The sequence below is a fragment of the Nyctereutes procyonoides genome, unplaced genomic scaffold (assembly GCF_905146905.1).
Source record: "Nyctereutes procyonoides isolate TBG_1078 unplaced genomic scaffold, NYPRO_anot_genome, whole genome shotgun sequence".
Lineage (NCBI taxonomy): Eukaryota > Metazoa > Chordata > Mammalia > Carnivora > Canidae > Nyctereutes > Nyctereutes procyonoides.
The window spans coordinates 3,984,649-3,997,991 of NW_026575082.1; the positions used below are offsets into that span (position 1 = coordinate 3,984,649).

Below are 13,343 nucleotides of genomic sequence, written 5' to 3' on the forward strand. Positions count from 1 at the left end.
AGCAGAGCTCAGGTCCTCTGGGGGGTAGGGAGGGGTGCTGGGCCGGAGCTGTGCAGTGTGGCCTGTGTGTGGCCAGGCCTGGGGCCTCCGTGGGGTCTTTGCTGTAGTTTATTCGGGGACCTGCAAAGACCCACTGTCTGTCCACACTTCCAGCTTGAGCTGACGCAATCTTAACACATTCACTTGCATCTTCGAAGTAAACCAAATAGCAGGAGGGACGTCCTTGGTGTCTCCCAGGTGATGTGTGTCCTGGGGCACGGTGGGAGAGGTGTCAACTGTTGGGTGACTCCTGAAGCATCCCAGGGTGGGGGGTTGCCTACTTGGGCCACAATGTCTCATGACAGTGACAGTTGGTGGCTAAAACTCTATCTCTCCATCCTCTGTGGACAGGCTGCTGGCTTGAACGGTGGTCCCTAAACTCTATGTCCATGTGGACAGTGGGCCCTGCTGCGTGCCGGGTGTCCTTGGGGATCTGTCATTTAATGGGCTGTGGCTTAACACAAAGAGTGGCCTTCCTGGATTAGAGACTCGAGACTAATTTTTTTTTTTTTTTTTTACCTCTTTAAAGTGTCCCTTTCTCCTCTAGCTAAAACCCCAAGGAAGGCTGTGAGCTTGTCTGTGTCTCTCTCACAGTCACTCCCTGCTGCAGGAAGTGTGGCCGGGTCGCGGAGTCGGCCACGCCTCATTATTCCGAGGCCCACGTTTGTGTACGTGCTTCTTTGACTCCCTTACATTCCGATAGTTGTGTAATGAGAGAGAAAAGAGAGGGAACATGAACCCAGCTCTATGGGTAATTACAGGATACACTAGCTTGGTGAATCCTTTGCAAGCCTTCTGAGCCTCGAAACACCTTCTGTACAATTTTTTTATGCAAAGGCCTGCTCTTTTCATTGTGCGTACAACGTGATTGCTGGTTTGACACTGCAGGCTACACTGGTTTTATGAAGGATTAAATGCCACCTGAGACATATTTATCCTAAATAAATCACAAACGGTAAACTGCAGCATGTCGGTGTCAACAGCCTGGGCAGAAAGGTTAGCCATACAGGACGGAGCACCGTTAGGAATTAGCATCTGAGCCAAGGGCCGTGGACAGCAGCTAACGGGGGGAATGATCAGAAAGAAATATTTCCACCAGAAAACATCCTCCCCCTCCTCTCTCTCTCCAACATGTATGAGAAGCTTGGAGAGGGGCATCACTTTATAAAGGTCACCTTTATCCTGATAACAAACAGGAGTTGATCCTGTCACTGTTTGCTGAAGACAAGTTGTTTAAAGAGAAGTGAACTGCCCTGCCATTTTTAAGAAACATGAGCAAGTTATACTCAGCTAATTATGAATCTCAGTGTCAAACTTGAAATTTTACCTTCCATTTTTTGGGGGGTCGGGGGCGAGGGACAGCTTGTGTCAAGGGGGGGTGGTCCTGGGACGGCCAGACACCAAGCCATGACGAGGGCGAGGCTTCGAGAAGGGCCGGGCTCCCCTTCACAGCTGGTGCCCTCCCACCCCTGCTCTCGGGAGGGGATCTTAGATGGCTCATTAGTGTAAACTTTTAAAAAGGGACTATTTTCTCTTCCTCTTTGCTCGTGTGTCTGCTCCTTCCAATGTTTAGGTCCTGTAACTGTGATGGAATATGCCACTGTCGCCACTGTTTGCCTGGGCCACGTGCTAAACCCTTCGAGGACGGCGAGAGGCCTCTGGAGGTGCCCACGTGGCCCAGCGCCCTCGAGGCCAGAGCGGGAGGGGAGGACGTGGGACATGGCACTCGCTTTCTGGGGTTGGGAGCTGCCCGCCGGCAGGCTGCTGGACAGAAGAGGACATCCTTCTCTTTCAATGCTATAATTTTATTTCAAAGAAAAAAAATAGAACAAGAACCTTTTGCATTTGGGGGAGGGAAGTGTTTTTACACTTTTGGAAAAGGATGAAGAGCAATCAAATCAAGAAGTGAGTTACTAGAACACACACTTGCATTCCACATTTGCAGCGAACCCACAACTAAACACAGATGATACTGGGCAGGGCTGGGGCTGCAGGGGCGCAGCTTTCTGGTATTAATGTTTAATGTCAGCTCCTTTCCACGGACATAAGTCACAAATAAATCTCGGAAAAATGGTATCAATATGAAGAAACATTTGTTATAAAAGCAATATATTGGTATGAACACTATTTTCCAGAGTGCACATTTCATATATAGACTTTATTGTATGAAACGAAGTCAGAATTAGAAGCACTGGGTTGTCTTAACCAACGTGTATTTTAATCCAATAGAAACGTCAAGGCTTTTCTCAGCGGTAGGCTTGAGAGGGTGTCTTTGAAGCAGAGTGCAACCAGAGCTAGGGACACCCCCACCGCGTCTGGGGACAGGAAACTGATGCGAGACATGAACTGGCAGGTCTTCCTTTGGTCTGGGGACACTGTGATCCTATGATCTCAGAAAATGAACAAGGGTGGACTGCTCAAGACCGTCAAGACTTGTAGCTGCAATTTTTAACCAAATATTGAATAAAATGTTAAAATGGCTACATGCTGGGCTGCACGAATGGGCATGTCTCAGGCCACAAGATACACTGTTCTGACTTCTCCACCGCCAGGCACAATCCTTTGATAACCCAAATGGGAAAACGTTTGCTGGGGGTGGGTGGGCGGGTTTGGGGGCCGGAAACAGAAACAATGTGGCTTCTCCTCGGCACAGGGATGGATGGAGGGAAAAGACCAGTCACAAAAGAACTAAACAGGAAACAGGTGCAGCTGGCACAGGGCTCAGGCCCAGCGGCACCGCCTGGCCTTCCTGGTGGCTGGGACTTGGGGGAGGGGGCTGCTGGCGGAGGTGCCCTCCACCCCCCGGACATGGGACCGGTGCACAGTCTGTGTGGACCTGATCCCTCTGGGGGGCCGCACCACTGCCCTGAGGCCTCTGCACCGGCCACCCCAGGAAGGCCGGACCCACGCCAACCCTGGCTGCCCACGTCCACACATGTCCACCCTGTGCCAGGTGTGAAGGTCTGCGCTCAGGCTTCCCGGAGCTCGTTACTCTCTCTTTGGCTCTGAATGACAGTGGCAGCCGGGGAGCCCTCCTGGGTGTAGATGACCATGCTCGTCAACTGTTCCGTGCCATTCGGGACCATGGCCTCGGCACCGAGAGCAGCCCCGGCCTGCAGAAGCTCCTGAGAGTCAGCCGCCTCGATGACGGTGTGCGAATAGAGGCCCGCGTCGTCCTGCACGCCCGGGGGCAGCTCGGTCACGATGTAGTGAGTGGCGCCTTCGGGAAAGCCGCCTGCCGACTCCTGCACCATGGCCTGGACCAGCTCCTCGGTGACGATGATCTGCGAGATCTCCCCGTCAGGCTCGGCCAGCCCCACGTGCTGCCCGTGGGCCTCAGCCTCCCGCATGATGATCTGGGAGCCCTCCCGGGCCAGCATGTGCACGGTGCCCTCCTCATTCACGATCACCTGTGTCACACCCTCCTTCATGAGTTGCCCAGCCGCCGCTGGGTCGCACACAGCAAACTGCAGCACGCCCTGGACCACCTTCTTGAAGGCCAGCTGCGCTCGCTCCTGTGGGGCGCCCGAGGGCCCCAGCGCCCGGGGCAGCGCCCCCATGGCCTCTGCCACCGCGGCCTCCCGGGGGTCAGGGAACACGTGGGGCTCAGGGGCCCCGGGCTGTGCGGCGGTGGCAGCCGGCACCTCCTGACCCGGCAGCCGGCCCAGCGCATCCTCGGGGCTGGGACTGCCCTTGTCATCGGGCCCTGCCCGGCCATCTGCGCCCCCCAGCTCAGTGACCGCGCACAGCAGGGCGTCTAGGGCCGAGGCCGCGTCGGGCGGAGGGACGCCAGCCTCAGCGAGGTCCAGGAGCTCCTGCTTGGTCACCTGTTGGATCACGGTGCTGCCTGGGCTCAGGGGCTCATCCCCAGCGTGGCCGTCCACCGGGCCCCCCACGACCACCACCTGCTCGGGCAAGACCGGCCCGGGGGCCACACCGCCCACATGGGCACCGCTCTGAGCCGTGGTGATGACCTGCCCGTCTTCCGTGATGTGTACCACCCGGGCCACCTGGCCAGCCAGCGCCAGTGTCTGCAGCGTGGCAGCGGCCGTCTCCTCCACCGAGGCATCCAGGGCGAACTCCCCGTCATAGCCCTGGATGATGATGACCTGCTGGACCTGCTCGGGTGCCGCCGCCTGCCGCCTGCCGCTCCTCAGGGGCCTCTCCTTGACGGGGGATGCCTCTGCCAGTGCAGCCGCCGTGAATGGGCTGTCCGTCTCCACGAACGTGGCTCCTTGGCCCTTCAAACGGCATTCATAGGACTTGGACACGATGCCTATGGGAGACAGGGACCAGTTAGAGCCCAGAAAACGACCTTCAGGCTTACAAGCAAGACAACTCTTCGTAGAAGCTCTAAACCCTCAGCAGAAGCGCTACGGGAGCCACACTCTGGGGTGGCCGATTACGGGGACTTGGGGCTCAGCCACCGGCTCAGGGGCACACAGGTGATAGTGAACTGGCCGTTCCCGTCCTCCCAGTTTGAGGGTCCCGCGACCACTCCCAGCAGCCAGCGGGAAGGAGTGTGGCTACTCCCTTAGTCACTGTCATTTCCAACACGACATTCAGTCACTGGTGGGAAGGGAAGATCAGAGGACAGTAGCAGGATCTTCCTGTAAGTTTATGAACAGGTGTGAGGAGGACACAGGACGAGCACATGCTCACCCATCTCCCCTGCACCATCTGAGACACAGGCGAATGCTCACGTAATAACTTGATGGGGAGAAGTATCACTGAGAACTGTAATCTTTATTTCCATCAAAAGAGACGGACTCTTTAAACACAGTTCCTATTTTCGTCTTTAAATCCCTGATTTTCCATCAGTGTTCTTACTATTGCCTCCTTCCCCCCAAAGGAAGAGAATGACCTATCACTGATCTGCAGGAGTATTTCTGAGTCTCAGTGGCCACCACAGTCTTGAAATATCCCACTTTACTCTCTTTAATGTAGGTCATTTTTAACAAAGCACATTTTATCCTTAGCAAGGGAAAGACAATGATAAGATTATGTATCGTTCGATCTCTTAAAAACAAAATGAGTTTGCTTACTGTGTTGGGGGACCTCACAGACCCCAGACAAGGCCCGCCTCCAGCGGGTTCAGAATCTCAAGCAGGAGCCATACAAGCTGTCAAATCATATTTGCCAAGAGGACACACCAGGCTCACACCCATACCGTGGGCAATGGTCCTAGATTCGGAATCTCACTAAGATCTAACAGTGCAAGCTCCTGGCCCATTCCACCTACACTGCCATGAAGCTTTGCTGTTCTGTGCCTGCACATTCAACACTCAGAGGTCAGGGGAAGGCCGACCACAGCACCCCCTTAATGCAAGAGGCAGAGGGAGCGAAGGGTCTCCCTGTGGCAGCTGCCGGTGTGTGCATGGAAGTAACTGGAATGAAGCTCACCGCACATCAAGTTCATGGGATCAGTTTTTTGCCACCATGTTCTTCGGGCCTCTGAGGCTCTGGCTCCCAGTAAGGAAAGAAAGGGTACAGGTAATCCATCTTCTTAAACACCTATGAGGACTAGTTAACATTGTCCTTCCTCAGACGCCTCTCTATGGTGTGACTCTTAGGAAGTTGATGGGATCACTGACTCCTGGGTCAGGAGAAGATGCATGGCATCAAGTAGGACGAGCTCCAGTAGCAGCACCTCCTGCTCCCTTTGGGTCCTGCAGGGATTATGGAACACCCTGACTGGGGGTGGGGTGGGGGGTGGGGGCGCTGATTGGAAGGGCCAGGCCTGGCCAGGCTCTCACATTGTAAAGGACAACTGAATTGGCTCGGGGGACAGTCCAAAGCGGCAATGATTCCAGCTCAATGACTTGCCTCACTGCAGTGTAGCTCCGTGGGTCTCGTTTACCCTCCAAGGAAAGAGGACACCAAGCCGGGAGCATGAAAGCTTGCTCCTTCTCATGGCTCCGTGAGCAAGCAGCTCCTGAAGGCCTGCCACACGGTGCTAGGGGCTGGGGGTCACAGGGCCATCGGTGGGTTTCCATTCTGGGGACTCCTACCTCCAGGTGCTCTGAAGACTTTCCAAAGGTTCTATGAGCCTATGCGAGTTTCTGGGGATCAACCCAGTGCATGTAACCTGTCCTGCTCAGGGATGTGCCTGCTGGGATGCCCCTTCCTCCCTCCCGTCTGTTTTGTGAGAGAAAAGCTCACCCTGGGGAAGGTGAAAGCACCAGAGGAGGTTAACCGCACAGGTCCTCAGGAGAAGGGCCAAATCCTGTTCTATCCTTCGGCCTCATCTCCCAGTTTAGCTTCTGAATTTGCAATCTCCCTAAAATCTCTCTCTTCAAAGACGTCGGCAGCAGCAGGCCAGGTGAGGCCAGGCCGTTCCACAGAGCCCCCCTGTCCACACCTCTGTGCACACCCATGTTTACACCTGCTCAGTGCCGTGTACCGGGACCTGGGGGCTCAGGGCCCAACATACTGGACCTGCTTGTGTCTTCCTCTGCTGTGCCTGCAACTGTTCCCTGACCCTCCGCTTCTCTCTCCGGGATAGAATCGGTCCACCTGCCTTCGTCACCCTGAGCTTGATCCCGTCTACCTCTGCATGTTGTCATCATCACACCCTGCGCTTGATGTGCTCGGTTCCATCTATTCTCTTAACTCCAAGGTCATTTTCTCTAATTTAGAGTTTGGGTGGGGGGGGGGCGGGCGGTGGGAGAAATGAAGAAATACAGACACAGAAATAAAGAAGGCAGCCTTCAGATCAGCCCCAATTAACCACAGAAGAGGATCCTGCCTCGATGTCAGAAGCAGGTGAAAGGACAGCAGGTGGGAGCCCCACCAGGTCTCTGGGGCTCTGATGGCCTCCGAGAGCAAGCCTACGAGCTGCAGGCCCTTCCTCAGTCTGCAACTGGACGCAAAGTCTCTCAGGGGTAGAATTATCCTCTGAATCCCTTGCAGCACTGATAATGATGCTATTCTGAACTACTTGCTGGATTTATTTGAATCCAGAGGTGGGTTAAGCCACTTCCAGACCATTAAAGTGAACTACAAGGGTAAACACTACTGTCACGGCGGCATGTGATAAAGCCTGACACTGCCAACATCTTCGCCGCAGTTCGGCGCGAGCCCCGCTACTCCATCACAGTTCATAAATGCGAGTGCAGGTCCATCTTTTGATTCAGCAATTTAATAACTTCGAGTGCTGTCAGTACTGCTTTGAAAAATAGCACCTATAAAATGTAACAGCCTCAATCAGATTGAAAAAGATTCACCCACTGAAGATTCCTCCATTTCGCCCATAATGAATTAATGTGGAGCTATGCAGAAGTTCAAGTGTCATTTAAACTAATGTGAATCTCTACTGTAACTTTGCATTCTAACTGGGCTATGACCAAGAATTTACTGGGCACATCAACTTCAATTTCTGAGCTCTTTCTAGTAAATATGAACCGTAAAGCTCACCAATGCAAATGGCCAAATGGATTCAGTATTTGGAAAACAGGAACTTTGTACAGGCTTATCCTTACCTGCTTAGTCACCATTATGAGGCCCAAAGTACACAAATCTTTAATGGAGCACGGCCGCCCAACATAATATTTGCACTGTGCTTTGTATCTTTCAAAGACAACATCGGGTTCTGGTGTGGTAATAGTAGCTAATCAAACCGTGCATCTGATTCAGCCTTTTTGGACCTGTTTGTAAGAGGACCATAAATTGCTCTGTGCAGAAGGGGCAAATAGGTTAAAATGCAGCCTCCTGCCTGTTTCTGAAAAATCCCAACTTACTGCCTGTTTGCCTTCGGGAATACAGAGATATTATACGCCCTTCTCATAGCTAAACGCATTGAAAGTCTACAACTTGGTTGAAATGAGAAGGGCTTTTCAGGGAGTGGAGGGTTTGTTTTCTGGGAAATGATTCCGAATTAGGCTCCCTTCCCCCGGAGGTCATTAGGAGATCCAGTCTCTTCTTGAGGAGGGCATCTTTGGAGTTGAAAACCACGAACTGTCGTGCAGCGGTGGAGGGGTTAAGATGTCGAGACTCACACTCCCCCAAACCGTGCCGAACCGTGCTGATGGCTCTGTTTGGCTGTCTGGGGGCTTCTGGGAAGCTGCAAATAGGGTTTAGCACCTGACTGCTTCCTTTCTGTGTGTGTGTTATTCTTTTGTTACTGTCATTGCTCTTTCTCACAGAATAAATACCTTATGCTTTTGTTAAGCTTACATTTAATTAAAATGTACAGAATTTGTGCAGTAAACTCGAATGAAACAAATAAAACAAGGGCCCCCTCTCTTGAAGGCATACGTTGTGAATGAAAAATGTCATTACAGACTAAAAAATTTTGCAGTAAACAGGGCCTACAGAGAGAAGTTTCCCCTGTAATGACATCCATAAAATACACAAATGGCACTTTTAGTACCATCCTGAATATGGCATTTTCTGTGCTCTACACACAATCTAAATGGTTTGATCATAGAGCATAATACTCCATTGGGTTTATAGAACAATCAATGTTCCATAAAATGATGTATTTATCCAATAGTAGTCTCAGCAGTTACTGGCGTATGACATTGCAGGACACAGGCCTGGACTCCACGGCGGCACCCATGCTGGCTGTAAAACTTATCTAACGCCACTTCAACAACTTCATCTCATCTGCGTCAAGTAATTTGTTGAAGCCTCAGTGTGGCTTAAAAAAAAAAAAAACTTGTAATAAAAATTCATAGAATTTTCAGGAGAATGAAAGCCGATGACAATGGAAAGGTCACATTGTGTCTCCACGAAAGGGGTCAAAGGTTGCCTGCAGTTCTAAAACTGAAAGTAGATTTCATGCATCGCGTAGCAGATAAAGACAGCATTAAAAAGGCTTGTGTGGGGCTGGATGCCTAGTGCGTGGGGAAGCTTGTGCTGAAATTCGCGTGGCGATCAGCTGCATTTATTTTAAATCTCGAAGCTTCTCCTGAAAGTGTACTACATGCTTATACAGTGTCTGGTTAGGTCAGATTCTGTGTTTTATCTATATTGTTATTTCTTTCTTTCTTTCTTTTTTTTTTTTTAAAGATCTAATGGACTATCTTAAAGGGGTCAGGAATCGGGGAGCATTCCACCCAGCCGACAAAGAGGCACTCCTGCTACGTGTGCTTGAGATCTGGTGTTCTGGAAGGGCCCTGAGCCTGAAAATGCGAGGCTGGCTCATTGTCATTGTTAAAGCACCTCAAATATGACGCGATTAAAAAAAGTAATACTTTTCATATAAAAATTTGGGGCACACATGACACTGTGATTCTTAAGCCACATATAATTTTTCTTGACTTCAATTTTAAGATGTAATTTTAACAAGAACGTTAAGAAATCATACTTAATGTCTATTAAAATGAAACAATATTAACAGATTATGCTAATAAATTAGAACCATATTTTAATGTCACAAAAGCTTATAAGTTTTTCAAGTGAGAGCAGAAAAAATGACAAATTAAAATTCAATGCAATATAACCTTGTAGAAATTTCGAGGCAGGGGATAAATTATTCCTACAATAGCACAGCCAGTCAAAGCAATAGCAATAATTGCTCTATGGTATAGTCATTCTTTGGACAATAATAATTACAGGTCTTGCTGCAGGATGCCCCTAAGAGAGCGCCCACTGAAACCGGGTTTGGAAGAAGTGAGGGCTTTCTGTGTGAACACAGCACAAATTAGGGAGAGCTTCCTGGGCCAAATGCTCTGTACCACCTGACATCCCTGAAGGAAAACTCTATTCCAGGGATTTAAGAAAGAATCCAACCCGGTTAAGAACTGTAGCATGTGAGAGCAACCTCTCTGTCCTATGACCTCATTCCAAAATGACAATTTTGCCATCAAAAAAAATTTTTTTTTCTTTTTTTGAGAGAACAGAGGATGGTCAGTACCTTATGACTATTATTTTCAAGGGTTAGAAATGTGTTCTGGTCAGTGTGAATAAAATTCACACACAGATCAGAAATATTTAGGTAACTGGAGATACAGAATTAAAATGATTTCTAGTCTCAGGTGCTGGTTAACAATGGTAGCTGTACTGGTGAGATTTATTTCAGAGCACAGACCTGTCTGGTCATTCTGCTATGAACTAGCCTAAGGATAGTATTTACAGTGCAACATAATAATTACAAGGCATTTTGGTAAACATCTGCTTTGTACCAAAAAAAAAAAAAGTGTAAAGAGAGATGTTAGAGTTTACAGTAATAGCTGTCACCCTGTCCTCAATTTCCTGAAGGCCACTGTTATATAAGAAGAGAGGAAGAAAATGTTTTTCTATGAAAAATTAACTGAAGTCTGCATCATTTCTGACAGACCCTTCTGCATAAGTTTAAATATACAATTTTATAAGATACACTGTGCAATTTTTACCGAAGGAATACTTATAGTATTAGTCAGGACACAGATTTAGATGACAAAAGTTTTAGTCCTTTTTTCTCAATTATCATTAGTACTACATTTATGATTGGTAGTGATCAAAGATAATCGGATATGACCCCTGAAAGAAATTCTAAGATATTCAGAAAAAACTAAGAATAAATTTTATCTCAAGTTAGAAATACATGACTGGCCAGGTTTCTAGCTTTACCATGAACAGTCTCCATGGGCCTAGATATTTCCACGGGCACTGAAGAGTGACAAAGAATAAAAGACAATATTTTACCTTTAAAGTCACAAACCCTAAGAAATTTTGTATTATATCAGACTCCTAGGTATATATCATCATTTCCATGCATGAAGATCTAATGGGAGCCATGCACACAAATCTTAGGCAAGAAGATAAGAGCGATGCTTTAAGGTTATCCTGACAGGCTTTTTGGGAGGAATGTCAAGGGGAGGGTGTGGTTAACCGTTTCCTGGCTGAGGTAGAGGCCGGCAGGCATTGCTGACAGATGACCGGCAACTGCCACAGAACTTTGGAAACCGGACTCCTGTGACAGAGATGGTGTCATCATGCTTCACAAGGGTGATGAGATGGGGTTTTAAAGTTAAATGGTAAAGTGCTCTGATCTTGTCGTTTACCCATGAAGAACGCTTCTTAAAAATCGCCAGTTGATTTGCTAGAAGAAAGTGCTCAAATGTCTTAAGTGGCATCAGGAGCAAAGTGAGGGGGAGGCCCCAGCCCTCACCCCACTCTCTGCGCCAGGTCTGTCCCAGTCTCAGTGGGTACCAATGAACGCATCCGAGGAGCCCAGAGCCTAGACTGGAGTCGTGGAAGGCCAGGCTTGCAGCTTTGGAAGCTTCCTTCGAAGCCCCCGGTGAGCAGCAGCCCGGGGCCTGCTGTGAGGCCGCCTCCTCTGTTCCATTCAAACTAGCACTGACATTCTTTCTCGCATTACGGAATCAAGAAATTAGGGGGCCCGACGATCTTTTCCTACTGTCCTCTGACAGGCGTATAAAACTCCCAGTATAGATAACACAATATTAGGAGACAAGGCCTATTTTTCAAAAGTTGTGCACATCACACACATTTTAAAAGGTAAAATTATGCAAATAAGGAGCCAGCCAATGTTGTTAGTGGGGCGTTCCTCTTGCAAGGCCGGCTTATGGGGCTAACAAGGCAGATTAAACTTGTCTCCTTTTTTTTTTTTGGGCAAACCCTATAAAAAAGATTGCACTCATTTTCATAGGCACGTTCAGATTTCCCGTACATTACAGTATCGTCACATCTTTCCCGAGGAAATGAGAGGAAACAGACATTTGTCTTCATTGCAGACATTTCTGTATGAAGGTAAAAAGCAAAGCGCTCCTCAGTAACAGCACCGAGGCACCATTAAAATCAAATTTACAGTAAACAGAACCTGCAGCTGGGGCAAAACGCTCACTGTTAGTATTTTAATTATCAGCAAAGCTTTTGGAGGCCTAACATCTGCTCATAGCCGAATGACAGCAGCTGCTTGTGTACACTTCAAACAATGCGAATATCTTCTCCACATATTAAAATGAATCATCTGTTCTGGGCACATCACTGCTATTTTTCTATGAAGCTGGCTTGTGTGGGTGAGGGGACCCTGAACTTCATGTGGTGGCCAGACAAGGATGGCCTCACAAGGATGAGGTCCAAAGACAGCAAACACGTGAGTCTGGGACGTGAAGACATTCAGATGGTGTTGGAGGTCACGGTCACCTGGGTGTAGCCACAAGTGCCGAGGATGCTCCAGCACTGTGTTCACATCCAGCGACATCCAGGACGAGCAGAGTAAACCGAGGCAACTCACAACAGTCCGATGCATCCTGTAAAAGTCGGAGTGAGCAGTGGCCGTGTGTGGATCTGCACAGCCTGACCGACTCAGGCGGAGCCCCTGTGGGGCTGGCCATGGTCTCAGGCTAGCCTGGCCCCTGTCTTATCTGCATGCGAGGACAAAGTGGCGGGGGCGGCAGGGCTGGGGGTTGGGGTACAGACGCTGCCATGGTTAAGGCGGAAAGTGAAAACTTCTTTTCTTTTTAACCAGTGGCTACTACGATCTTTGTTTTGAACATCTTCCTAAATACCTCCTTTGTTAAACTTGCAGGACATCTATATGCCTGGGTAGTAAAGTTTAAAACTGATTAAGAAGATACCAAACAAGAGACACATGATGAGGCCTGCACCCCTGCTTTCAAATGGCCAGAATAAAAACAAACTTGCAAATTAAAATGTTGAGTAAAATGCAGCACATGAATGAAACCTGAGGTGTAGGAGATGGAGGCACATACCTTCCACGCACCTGCTGGATCTGAGGGGCAGGGGAGTGCAAGGGGAATCCTTTCAGGACATGACAAATCTGAGGGGTGACTTCTGCAGCCAGAACGGGCAGGACACGTGGCTGCTGGGTCTGTGTGTCTGTGTGTCACATCTAAGGGGCGACACACACCCCGTGGGAAGTGCTGGAGTGGACATCTGCGGCACCTACCGGTGAGAGGGTGCAACAGGGGACCAAGCTGTGCCCAGCATGGTGCATGACTACATGGGTCACATGGGGGTGCAAACTTGAAAGTAGTCTCTCTAATGTCACCATCAGGTTGCTAAATGTGTAAGGGCTGAGAGGTTCTGGGCTGGTCAGGCTCATATGCAGGCCAGGGCATGAGGGGCCGTCTGCAGCCATGCATGGGGGTCACAGCACGACCGCGAGGGGGCCCGAGGGCCAGGTCCTCCCACGGGGTCAGGTCATGGGCACGCGCCATGCAGGGATGCCCGACAATGCTCCGTATGGGGAACGGTGACTTGAGTGGCCTACAAATCCAAACATCCCATGTGATGAAAACCTAGGAACCCCGGCAAGGAACACGGTGCCACTGAGCGAGCCATACCCTGTGTTCCTAGGGATACACGGTCGTTTGACCCCTGGAAATAACCTC

At 49.6% G+C, this 13,343-nt stretch overlaps 1 protein-coding gene across 1 annotated transcript in view; it reads right to left on the reverse strand.

Moving 5' to 3' along the window:
- Positions 1–1,596: 1,596 nt before the first annotated feature.
- The window catches only part of LOC129514440 (zinc finger protein 407-like), a 448,057-nt gene continuing 436,310 nt past the window's right edge, over positions 1,597–13,343 (reverse strand). The window contains exon 9 of the mRNA XM_055333001.1: positions 1,597–4,315. Coding sequence (XP_055188976.1) covers positions 3,009–4,315 — 1,307 coding nt within the window. The 3' untranslated portion in view covers positions 1,597–3,008. The remainder of the gene's footprint in view (positions 4,316–13,343) is intronic.